General features: G+C 43.2%; 1 protein-coding gene across 1 annotated transcript in view; it reads right to left on the bottom strand.

The window, feature by feature from the left end:
• LOC126539536 (membrane-associated tyrosine- and threonine-specific cdc2-inhibitory kinase-like) overlaps positions 1 to 12,577 on the bottom strand; it is a 33,972-nt gene that overhangs the window by 14,933 nt on the left and 6,462 nt on the right. The window contains exons 3-7 of the mRNA XM_050186413.3: positions 10,975 to 11,072; positions 10,516 to 10,800; positions 9,405 to 9,527; positions 3,347 to 3,438; positions 915 to 1,021 (exon numbers count right to left, since the gene is read on the bottom strand). Coding sequence (XP_050042370.1) covers positions 915 to 1,021; positions 3,347 to 3,438; positions 9,405 to 9,527; positions 10,516 to 10,800; positions 10,975 to 11,072 — 705 coding nt within the window. The remainder of the gene's footprint in view (positions 1 to 914; positions 1,022 to 3,346; positions 3,439 to 9,404; positions 9,528 to 10,515; positions 10,801 to 10,974; positions 11,073 to 12,577) is intronic.

Below are 12,577 nucleotides of genomic sequence, written 5' to 3'. Positions count from 1 at the left end.
ATTATGCTTTATATCGAACTGATAGGTGTTTTTTTTATAGTTCGATATAGCCGGGTTCGACTGTAATAGAAAGTAGGAGTGTGCGAATACAGAATACTAGATTTGAAATTGGCTTCCTTTTTCTTGGATTGATTAGATATAAAAATATTGAATCGAAAATGTGAAAATTTATCACAAAGTTTATTGCTTAGAAATTCTGAGCAAGAAAACGTGGTGCCACACATGCCTGGGAGTCTACTAGCGCTGCATAAGAATGTTGCAAGCTGGCCCTAAAATAGGTATCTAGCGATCAAGTTGTATAGTGTGGTCTATTTTAAAGAGAACACCAAATTAGTATGCCAGCACTGATTACAGCTGTTCTATTTCAAGGCCTGGGAAATTTTGTTTTCTAAATCAATAAAATGTCTCTTGAATAGAATCCAGTGCTTTTTGAACTCTGACACTGAAGTTATCCAGTATAGCCTCTCTTATGAGATTTTCAGTTTAATAGTGGACCTATGCTTAATGGCATTTTTTTTTTTCCATTGCATAGAAAGCTTTACTCCAAAAATCAAAGGTGTTTCCTAGCTTTGCAGGTCATGGGTGTTGCAGGTTAGCATCAGCTCGTAAAGGTCAATACACGCCACGGACGAAACTGCAGACAACGCATCACACGACTTGATTCCCATTCTGCACGGTGATGGTAAAGAGCATGAACCTTTTCACTGTCGGGTTCAGCGTCATTTGCCACTTGTCAAAGGTTCTGAAATCTAGAGGGCCGCAGTGAATTGGCACGAGGCACTTTTTGGGTAATCCAATCATACTTTAAATTTTTTGCCTCTCTGAAAGTAAGCAGTCACAGCTCACCAAATCTGTTCAGCAGCAGGCCTACGGAGAAGTAAATGTGGCAGTTGCAAGAAGAAGTACATGCTCACGCTGTGCAAAGTAATGAGGCAGGGTTCCCGATCGCAGAGCGTGCCAGTTGTCACCTCGACTGGGCAGCTCCAGGTCACAGGCCAGCTCGAGTACTGTGATACCGAGACTGAAAAAAGCAGACAGAACAAATTATATACTATTTGCCTGTTTGCAGCCCACCTCCAACTATTTTGTGCAAAAAAAGTAAATTAAGTAAGATTTTGAGAAAGATATTAGTAAAGGCGTGGAGAGGTGGCGATTGGCTGCAGGCAGATCCGAGATGCAATAATGTAAAGATTTTCTTTGAATTTCTTTTTTTTTTTATTTTTTTTGCACTTGCTCAGTGGTACGAGTGGTGCTTTAAGTTTTCATCATGGTCAGCCAGTTGCGAACGATGGATCATAAGAAAATGGAACAAAGAGAAAGGAATCTTGGCAAGGTAAGCAGACTTGGGTAAAAGTTTAGGCTAGTCAGTTGGTAATCCGAAATATGCTTACAGAACTGTAAGCATATTTAGGATTGAAAGGAATCCTAGCCGTGCTGGATGGCCCTATCCAAGTCCCATCTTCGCAGTAATTGCCAGTAATGGCTTTGCACGAGAGCAGGCTAAGTCCTGTGACCATCCCTTTGGACACCACCCAGGGCTTTTCTACAAATGGCACTGTGGTTGTATTTGAATTAATTAAAAGGCGTCTTGAACCACTTTTTATTGAAGTCAGGAAATGCATTTAAATTAAAATAGACTATTTCAGAAATACTGTGCTGCAAAAAGTACTTCAATGCATTCAGCAGAAGCTGAGTTATTGGCAATCAAGGGATTCCTACAACCCCCTTTGCGTTGCTCCTGCTCCTTCCTTTTTCAATGCTTTGCAGTGCGAATGCTACGGCGAAACGGGGCACGCCCACAACGCCCTGCCTACTGAATGTCACCAGGGTGCATAGTTCAAGTTTGATTTGGAATGTTCAAGTAGACAGTTTCCATAGAACTATTACGTCAAACTCTTGCCTTTGCTTCTGAGCTGTTGATAAATTCGACTTCACCTGCCATCTGCTAGCGGCCTGGTTAGCTCTGATGGTAGAGCAGCTGCCCTAAAAAGGCGGTGGTCCTGGGTTCTCGAGTTCTGGACCAGGACGAATTTTCTTTCGAGGAGCCCGTATGTGTTTCCTTTGTAGCACTTAGCTACGTGTGGGTGGATGTCTTATTTTGCCTTTATTAATTACTTCTCTCCACCTTACAGGTTTCTGCAGAACTATTACGTCAAACTCTCGCCTTTATGAAATTCTTACCAAAATTCGAAAGCAGATTTTTGTTTAATTCAACCTGTTTATTAAACTGCATCAATAAATATATACATAATAACAGTAGGAAAAAAGGCACTGATCCAAAGACCCTTCTTGATTGATGTCAGCTATTGGCCAATAGCAGCCGTGTATGGGAATATGTTATATGACAAAATATAGCACCTAAAAAAAAAAATTGAGAAGGCTTCTGTTGAAAAGAAAGTGCTTGAGAAAAGGGTCACTTCATGCTTTGCTTTTAAGTACAATGCAAAAGTGCAAAATTTGGCCGAGATGTTCACAGCAGTATGCCATCTGTGGACTGAATTTTTCTTCTTCATGAAGACTGAGGGGTGGTTCAGGGCCCCTTTAAATTCTGGGGTTTTACATGCCAAAACCACGATGAGACATGCTGTAGTGGGGGGCTTTGGATTAATTTTGGCCACTTGCACTGCTTTAACATGCACCTTAAGTTAACAAGGGAATTCTTGCATTTCACCTCCTGTTGAAACGCGGCCACCGCAGCCAAGAAAGCCTACAGCCTGTATTATTGTTCACCATTTTCTTCATGTTCCAGCCTTGCTTAGGTGATCTATTGAGAACCAGCATATTAGCATGACATGGTCAGCCTCAATTGCATGCAAGTCTTTAATTGCATGGAGCTTTGCAGAAATTTGTTTCTGTGAAGAAAAACAAAATGGCGGCGTGTTTGGCATATCGCCCACTAAAAGTGTACAATATTCTTCCAACAGCACTATGCCACAACACGCACTGTGAAACAAATAAGTGAAGATGCTTATCGCAGTAGGGTTGGCAGCGATAGCTGTGAACGCGAAGTGTGACAACCTGGGAGAAAATGCGATTGTACTGGAAAAGGAAATGGTATGTGTGCCGGCATGTTAATGTTGCACAAGCTCGCACCTATATCTCTCGATGACATGTGCCTCGCGCCTTTTCTTGTTGGCAAGGGATGTAACAACCTGAAAACGTATCATACAATTGCAATTTAGCGATTTAATCAACATAGGTGACGAAAAATGGTGTTTTCTGGGACTGTGTTAACGAGTAAAAGAAGGGCAACTGTATTGGCTCATTTTTTTTGCATTCTCGATTGCAAACAATGGCACTGGGAAATCACACGAAGCACAAACGTATCAACGGGGTTCTACTTTACCTGAAGATGTCGGCTGCCTTCGTGAAGTGGCCCTCCATCAGCTCTGGTGCAAGGTAGCATGGGTCACCCTCCAGAGGGTCTGAGGAGTCGTCCTGAAAGATGAAACACCTGATGAAAACAATTTTGGTGGATATATATTGGTGCAATAATTAGTTCTTTAAAGCAGGTACAAATATAAACCAAGCAGACACATTAACCAAGCTCAACATAATTTTCATTCCAGCTCAGAACCAGCCAGCTGAAATCTACATGCCTTTGATTGGTTTTATGTTCAGGGATTTTCTTATCCCACATGCATATTCATATACAGCTGCAAACGCTAGAGCAACTCCTTTACTGCCTGCATTCTCAACCAAAAAACAGGCATCACATATGCAAGAAAGACAAAGGAATGCATTCAGCATCTTGATGTAACATTTCTTTATATACTGCAACTTTGTTACATGAAATTGTTACATAAACGAGAACAAACGGGCGTTATACAGTTAAACCTCGATATAATGAAGTTGGTAAAACCAGCAATTTGCTTCGTTATATCGAAATTTAGTTCCATTGAAATATGATCTTCAGTCACCGATAAATTTTTTTTACACGAAAAGGGGCCGCATAATTTTCAGAATTATCTCGTAATCGAAAAAAGTAAACTTTATTGAGAAACAATTCATTTTGATAAATTTGGCAGTCAGCTACGAATGATACGGTTTCATGCCACGTACGTCGACAATTTTTCTCGGCAGCACTAATTAAGTGAATCCAGCCAGGCTTTCACGTGCACTCTGCCCCCACGACTGATAGCGGCATCCCAGTGCGGGCAATGCTATCAGGAAAAGCACGGGCACAGGAGAGCGAATGCTTTGTCTGGCTCTCACTTCAAAGGGTCACCGAAACTCGAGATTACACAACCTCTAATAAATACTAAACGCTCGGTAAGACAGCTTACATGGTGCCACGCAGTCTCGGCATGCCCACTCTTCGCATGCGCCGCAGATAACCTCTAAAGCAATGTGTGCCACTGCATATGCGCTCAGCCGCGCTTGCAGCCATGCGTAGCCACAGCCGAGACATGTGCCAACATTTGAATGTGAACATTTGAAATGGGCTTACGTGTCGGCACCACATATATAGAAAACATGTAGCTGCTGTGAACGACTGTCAGTGATAAGAAAAATTACGCTCTGTTAACGGTCCCTGAAATAACTGCAGGGATAGTTCTCTTGGCAACGATCATTAAACGGCTGGTTTCGGCAGCCAAAATGCGCTCACATAATTTTCCACCAAACGTGTGTGAAGCTTTCTTTAAACACTCTTTAAAACATTTCTTGCCTTCAGCCTCGGTGAGAAAACTTCATATGCATGCTGGAAAATATTGCACTTCTTTTTGTTGCAAGGTACAATGGGTTTTCACACGAACTTTACAGCTGTTCGAGCCATGGGCGTAGTCAGGATTTTATTTCGGGGGATCGAGGGGGGTCCTACCCCCTATATATGTACGTTTGTGCGTGTGTATGTGTGTTTATGTATGTACATGTATGAAGTGACACCTAAAATTATGGACAGGCTCCTGGAGTGCCTTCAGGACATACCATCTACTTCAGAAGAAAATATAACCGCTAAATCAAGCAGTCGCTTCAGATGGACCAGCGCGGATAGGTCACGTCGTAATCAGCGAGAACCGAGCCACCTTGCAGGCAGCATGGAGAACTTGGATCAACATATACTGGGATGATGCGGTTTTAGTGGAAGGACTATCAAGAGAAGAGACACAGCAGGGTAGAAAAGATAACCTACGAGTGCGCGAAAGATATTGCAACGACCTACCCTGAACTGGTATGCATAGGAAGCTATCCACAAGCGATGAAGTCACACAAGGTGCCTTTCGAACTAACTGACAAGACAGTCGTCCGAAAATCACCTTATAACATGTCAAGAGAGCGCAAGATATGGTTGAAGAAAGAATTGCAGGAGATGCTAGACGCAGATATAATCCTACCTTCGGTGTTACCCTTCGCCTCTCCCATAACAATTGCACCAAAGGAAGATGGAACTTTCAGACTGTGCACAGATTCCAGGGTTCTCAATCGCCAGACAGAACTTATACCATTTCCCATGCCGAAGATAGACACGAATATATAGATTACAGGTGGCTGCCGAAATTTTTCACGTATTGACTTGTGCAAAGGTTTCTGGCAGATCCCGCTAACCGAAGGAACAAAAATGTACACTGCTTTTATCACGTCCATCGATCTGTACAAGTATAACAGGCTTCCTTTCGGCTGAAAAAACTCGCCAGCATGGTTCCAGAAGATTATGAACGAAGTCCTGAAGCCTTTCCCAAGTGTCTTTTGTAACGTGTACATAGACAATATTATCGTCTTCTCCAAAACAGAGGCTGAGCATCAGGAACACCTGTCTCAGGTATTAAATGCCTTGAGCTTGGCACACCTCAAGGTTAAGTTTAAGAAAAATGCATTCTTTCAAAGAAAAGTTGTGTTTCTTGGAAGAGTCTTTGATGGGACTACCAAAAGCATGAAACAGGAGTCCATCGAGAAGATATCCCAACTGGTAAAACCATATGACGTCCACCCATTGCATGTGTTTTTGGGATTAGCGGGACATTTCAGACCTTTCATAAAAGACTTTGCCATAAAAACAAGATGCCTCACGCGCCGAACGCAGAAAGAAGTTCAGTTCTATTTGAGTGGGATGAGGAATGTGAGAGTCCACCGTGATTTGGTGCACAGAATCTCTGCTGACTCTATTCTACGCATACCAGATCTCACTTTACCCTTTGAACTGAATACCGACACCTAACACTATGGAACAGGTGCAGTCTTGTACCAGAAATGTCTACAAGCATCCGGCTGAGAAAAGCGACACGTAGTAGGGTACTGCAGCTACGGCCTCAAGCCATCTGAAGTCAACTACACCACTACTGAAAAGGAAGCTCTTGCAGTCCTTAAAGCAATTCAGTACTTCCGTACCTACCTAGAAGGTGCGAAGTTTACTTTGTTTGCCGATCACCACGCCCTCACTCATCTCTTGAATATGACCCAACCTAAGGGACGTATCGCCAGATGGGTGAACTACTTACAGCAGTTCAATTTCACCATCTCCCACAGACCTGGACCCCTTTTGACTGATGCAGATGCATTGTCTAGACTGATGATACAGGCCAACAAAGAACAATCGGAAGAATTCAATGAAGTAAAATTGTGGGAAGGCACTGAACAATTTATTTTTATGGAAGGTCGTTATCAAGTCCCACCAACACAGGTTTCCAGGGTGCTTTATTTGTACCACGATAGCCCAGAATTTGGAGGACACGACGAATTTTGGCACACCTACAAGCTAGTCAAGAGATTTACGTGGCCTCACATGAAAGAAGATGTCAATCAATACATTCATTCATGCCACATATGTCAAGTCAACAAAGTGAAATATAAACAGCCTACGGACGCCATGATAATATCTTGCCACTCGAACGTGCCTTTTGAAGTTATACACCTGGATTTCACCAAGCTAGATAAGAAACGAGCAGGAGTCCGAAAAACGCAAGTTTTTCTTCTGGCCATAGATGAATGCACCAGGATGGTCACGGCACGGGCAGGAAAAGGAGATGCGAATAGTGTCATCACCCTCCTCGAACGTGATATGTTTAGGACAACCAGGACGATCGTATGTGACAACGGTCCAGCGTTCAAGAGTGAAAAACTAACAAGCTGGGCTCGAGACCACAATATATCAATCAAATTCTCTGAGCCATACCATACCGTGGCGAATGGGCTTGCACAGTGTGCTATACGACATGTGAAACAATACATCAGGATGTACGATAGTTTCCCTGGTGGATGGAAATGCTCTTTAGAAGCAGCTGTAAGACATCACAATCGCTCCTACACCAGCGGCTTGGGATGCAGCCCACAGTTCACTTCTTCAGGAGAAACCCCTATTCTTCAGGCGGACCGGAAAGCTGGGGCTGTTAGAAAATCTCAAGATCGTCGAGGAGAGGAAACAAGAATCGCAGGAGGAGAGGTACCGTAAATGAATGAAAAACAATTTTGACAGGAGACATTGCTCACATATCCCAGATATTTAAGTCACCAACCTCGTTCTAGTTAGGAAAGGAGTAAGAGAATCCAGTGCCAAATTTTATGGTCCTTACTCTGTGACAAAGACAGCCACTCAGAGAGGACTATTGAAGACTGTGTGGTACATTGGAGAATGTGGCTCAGTTGAATGTGCTTCGATTGGAAAAGTTTTCAAGTATTACCCCAGAAGGGGTTAGCAAAAGAAACCTTAAAGGGTGAAACAGTGTGAGCCTTTAAATAGAAGGTAAGAAGCACAGGAACCTGGGTACAGGAGAAGAGGAGGATGAAGTAAGAATAAAGGTAGACAAGATGGGCGCCAGTTCCACAGCAACGCTTTAACGTCAATTGTGTCCTTTAACTAGGAACGCTACAATGTAGACACAAACAAAACTTCATGGAGTTGGAAGCCTACCACCCCATTCCAGCTAAGCAAATGGTTCGAGCGAAGCCTACATTAAAAAGTGCCATCTTGCTCAGCACTTGCGAGCAATTGGCGCATGTAGCTCAAGCGCAACCACCAGACAAAGAAGCAAATGGAACCCCCGCACGACATTTGCCTCCAGCTCGCGTGCGAGGAGTGGCTTCACTGCATAGCTGGAACATAGTGGCAGACCTGTGCACAACTCAGCTCCCTGCGGGAGCATATACAGCGACAATGACTGACAAACAGTGATTGACAAACAGTGACTACAAAGTATGTGACCCATGCAAGAGGCCGCGTTTCTACCAGAAAGCTTCCCCCTTCACCTTCATGCATAGTGTTCAACACCAGCGTTTCACGGTAAACGTTACAGTTACATAAGCTGCAGTTGCCGGGAAGTGAGAGCAGTCGGGGATTATTGAATGCTAATGCATTCCACTTTTAAAGGCGAAGCTTAAGCGTCCTCTGAAACTGCACTGCAAAGCTTCAAATAGCATTTTGTTAAAAAAGTGTCCCGAGGACACTTCAATAAAGTTCTTGTCAATTGTTAAAGTAGTAAGTGGAACAAAGTGCATTTTTACAGCAAGTATGATGGCCGATATCTCTAAACTGGCGTCCTTCTGGAAATTCCAAGAGGATACACCTTTCAAAATCACCGGCTACAATTCATAAATTGCAATATGTGCCATAAAGTTAAATGCCGTTAAATACTGAATTTTTGTTATTAGTGGAATACGAGTTTCGAATTCTCATGCTAGTAATGTTTGCCTCTTTGAATAATCCAGCTGAAGGACAAGAATTGGGCTATCTGCCACAAGTGATCTTTAAAAAATTCCATAAAACTTAAAAATGATCGCCCTGTATATTTGCACATTACCTGGTTAAAGGAACACTATAAAGAAAAAGCAAATCAGTTTAGACTGACAAAGTATTCTTCCAAACTATATTTACAGGTTCTGTGGTAAGAGAGATTGCTAGATGAGAAAATGAGGACTCAATATCTTTAATTTCCTGTTGAAGCCCCAGGGTCAGCACGTCGGTACGAACTCGTGAATTCCAATGCATGAGGATTTCTCATGTTTGGGCCAAAGGGGCTCAGAAGAAATTCTGGAAGCTTTTTAAGGTCAGTCTTTGATTCCTTTGGAATACAATGTAGTCCATTTTGTACAATGTAGTCCAATGTTATCATTGTGGCTGTCTTGTATTTTTTTTCTAACAATGAGGCTAAGTCATTTTTGTTATGTGTATGCATTATGTATTACTGTATTTTGTACCTGTATCACCACTTTGTGGCTCTTCCCCTCATATGCTTCATAAGGAAGCCTTGAGGGTATAAAAAATAAATAAAATGTAGTCCATTGACGAGTTGAACTTCTAAGGTAGAATGACCACCTGTCTAGGTACGAGTGGCTTTTTTGGTATTCAGAAGCACAACTTACAAATACAACTGTATGCATTTTTCTCTTTAGTGTCCCTGAAGAGTCTCAGTACTTGCTCCCGTCCTTTCCACCACCGTCACAAGGGAGTAAAACTTGGGCAACATACGAACCCGCTTGAGGTCGAGGACGAGGCCAAAGTCACCCAGCTTGTAGTAGCCATCCTTGGAGATGAAGATGTTTTCCGGCTTGACGTCCAGGTGGGCCAGGTCATGGTCGTGCAAGTGTTTCACACCCTGTAATAATGCAACACGCTCGAATAAAGACGAGCTGCTGCTCAAGCCACTGCCACGTTAATATAGAGATATTGTGCCGTTTACATGCAGTTTTTTTTTGTCAGTTATGTTTAGCAGTTGGGAGGACCAAACCACGGACACTACGCTTAAATTTTGCCTACCCGGGGTTCCTCAATGTGCCCCTAGATGTAAACGAGCGTTTTCACAAAGGCAGGCGTACAGAACACAAGAAAAAAAAAGGATGGAGAGGGAAGAAAGAAAAAGAGGGTCATTTTTGTTCCTCTTGTCTTGTGTTTTATGTCTTGTGCACCTGGATTTTTATACCAAGAGTCCCTACCAATTTGCTCAGATTTATGTCGCTCCAAGCGTTTTTGCATCTCCCCTTTATCAAAACGAAACTTCCATGGCTGGGCGTTGAACTCCAGATCTCGTTCGGCATCATAATGCCACATCCACTGAGCTATCACAGTGAGCAAAAAGCCAACTTCAATATAGCCATGGATGGCTGGTTAAGTGAAAGTCAATAACAAAAGCAATGACCATTGAAATGTCCTGCACAAGAGAGATAAAAATAGAAAAAAGGTTGGGAGGTTAACAAGAAAAAGATACCAGTGGCTACTCTGCACGAGGGAAGGGGATCAAGAGTTATAAAGTGACAGGAAGGAAGATGGTAGCATTGGTAGCACACTCTTGATACTGACAGCACTATCATTGTAAAATCATGCGAAACTGAATTGTGAAACTATTCATAGTACAGTCAATAGCGAACCATCATAATACTTCAACCGTCTTTCCTTTTTACACTAATGATAGTTTCAAAAAATTTTGGGTACCACTGACAATCAATTTATCAATAGTTTTGCAACACCAGCAAGAAATTGTGAAGTGGCAAATGTCACTGTCACAGTACCTCACAAGCCTGTAGACTGCCAGAAGGGAACTAGCGCTCAAGTTGATATTGGTGCATCTATTCATTATGTCTGCATACCAGCAGTAGGTCGACAAGGAACTCCCAGATGAGCTGCTCGGACAGGTTGTGGTGCTTCTCAGTGTAGGCAGCCAGGCTGCAGTCGCACAGCTCCGTCTGGATGTACAACCGGTAGTCTTCCTCCCAAGCCTTGATAAAGCGCACACAGTGCGGGTGTGGCGGCAGCAGCTCATGCTTAGCCACCTCCTGCAGCTGTAGCCGACGGTCACGCTGACCCCGAAACTGACGGTTGGCCACCTTGACCGCGTACCACCTGCCGTCATCCAAGCACCGCACCTTGTACACCTGGCGATGTGCAGCAATGATTCTAGTCAGACATCTCGGGCAACATAAAGCAATTAAGAGCTTCGAATTGGGCTGTTGGTATGGCACTTTTGACACAGTAAAGGGCACATACACAACTATAACTTTCCAAGAATATTCAAGGTGTTATGCAATGAAAAAAAAAGGTAAACCTACCACTCCGAAAGAGCCTTCCCCCAATTTCTGGTCTACGTAGAAGCACTGGTGCAGATAGGAGACAGGGTCCTGTTCATTGTAGTGTGGACTGTGAAACGCTATTAACGATTCTGCCGTCAAGTATAAATCTTGGCTTGCAAATAATAAGCAGGCAGCTAAACACAACAGACGTGCAGCTTTATACATGGCATATCACTCTTCCTAAACATGGCCTTTTAAATATTGCTCTACAACTGCCCAATCACTCCCACGTTTTACGTTCTGGCATGTGACCAAGAGAAAGCAGTGTCATCTTGCATTGTGTCATGGCTCACTGAGCAACCTGCTTTTTCTCTAAGATTCACATTTTAAAGAGGAGCTTTCTTTGCCTTTTCCTTCAACTTCCGCGCTGCTGCTGCTGCTGCTGTTTTGCACGCCGTGTTGGGGGTGGGTTCAGAGCGTGTATACAGTAAAAGCTTGTTAAACCATACCCGCTTAAACAGTAGTTTCATATTAAAAGTAGTAAAGTCAAATCTCCGACTTAGCTGCCATTGAACATAATGCGTTTTCTATCCACATACACCATACCAGCTCACTGTGTCCGTATCGGTTAAGAGGAAGCTTTAGTTTGGGTGCTCCACAAAAAAAAAAATATTATGGGGTTTTACGTGCCAAAACCACTTTCTGATTATGAGGCACGCCGTAGTGGAGGACTCCGGAAATTTCGACCACCTGGGGTTCTTTAACGAGCACCTATATCCAAGTACACAGGTGTTTTCGCATTTCGGGTGCTCCACAAGTAAGTGGGCGATCTCATGCTACTTTGGTTAAGCAGTACTACCGTTTAGTATGTACCTTTTCAGAGCTCCAGCCAACTACGGTTTAAAGGGACACTAAAGTGAAAAATGATTTCTTCTGCATCAGTAAATTACCGTTCTACAACGCCAAAAACACCGCTCTTACAACAGTAAGACGTTTGGCAAGCCAGAAAAAGCGCAAGAACGAAATACGAGTGGCGACGTCTACTTAAGTTCCCGCACCTGGGGGCTGTGATGTCTTGGATTTTGATGGCATCTTCTAGGGCCTACTAATTATATATAGCGGTACAGATTGACTACATTGTGTTCTAAAGGAACCAAATATTAAACATGCCAAGTTTCGGGAACCTTTATTCAGCCAACGCGGCCCAAATGCGAAAAGATACCTTGGAATCCCTGACGTCATGCTGACGTACCGGCGCTGGGGTTTCGGCACGAAATTCAAATACTGATACTTGGACTTTCATTTTCTCGTCTAATAATCAAACTATTTTTTTAAATGACTGCCTGCAGGGTTCTGAAACAATGCTTCATTAGTCTAAACTGATTTACTGTTTCGCTTTAGTGTCCCTTTAACGAGGTTTCACTGTATACATAGCAGGAGCATGGCAGAGAGGAAAATGGACGCAAGAAACTAATTTGGACCTTTCCATCACATCGTATGTGCACAATGTCCTCTGGAGCTCCCTGGGTGTCACCAAATTAGCCTCTTGAGAGCTTGAAAACAGAAGCGGTCGACCGTCAAATAAACAGCCCTGTGCCCGCTGCGGTAGCTTTGCTTATATGGCATTGCTAGAGGTCGCGGA

The sequence above is a fragment of the Dermacentor andersoni genome, chromosome 11 (assembly GCF_023375885.2).
Source record: "Dermacentor andersoni chromosome 11, qqDerAnde1_hic_scaffold, whole genome shotgun sequence".
NCBI lineage: Eukaryota > Metazoa > Arthropoda > Arachnida > Ixodida > Ixodidae > Dermacentor > Dermacentor andersoni.
This window is presented reverse-complemented; position numbering and strand designations above follow the sequence as displayed.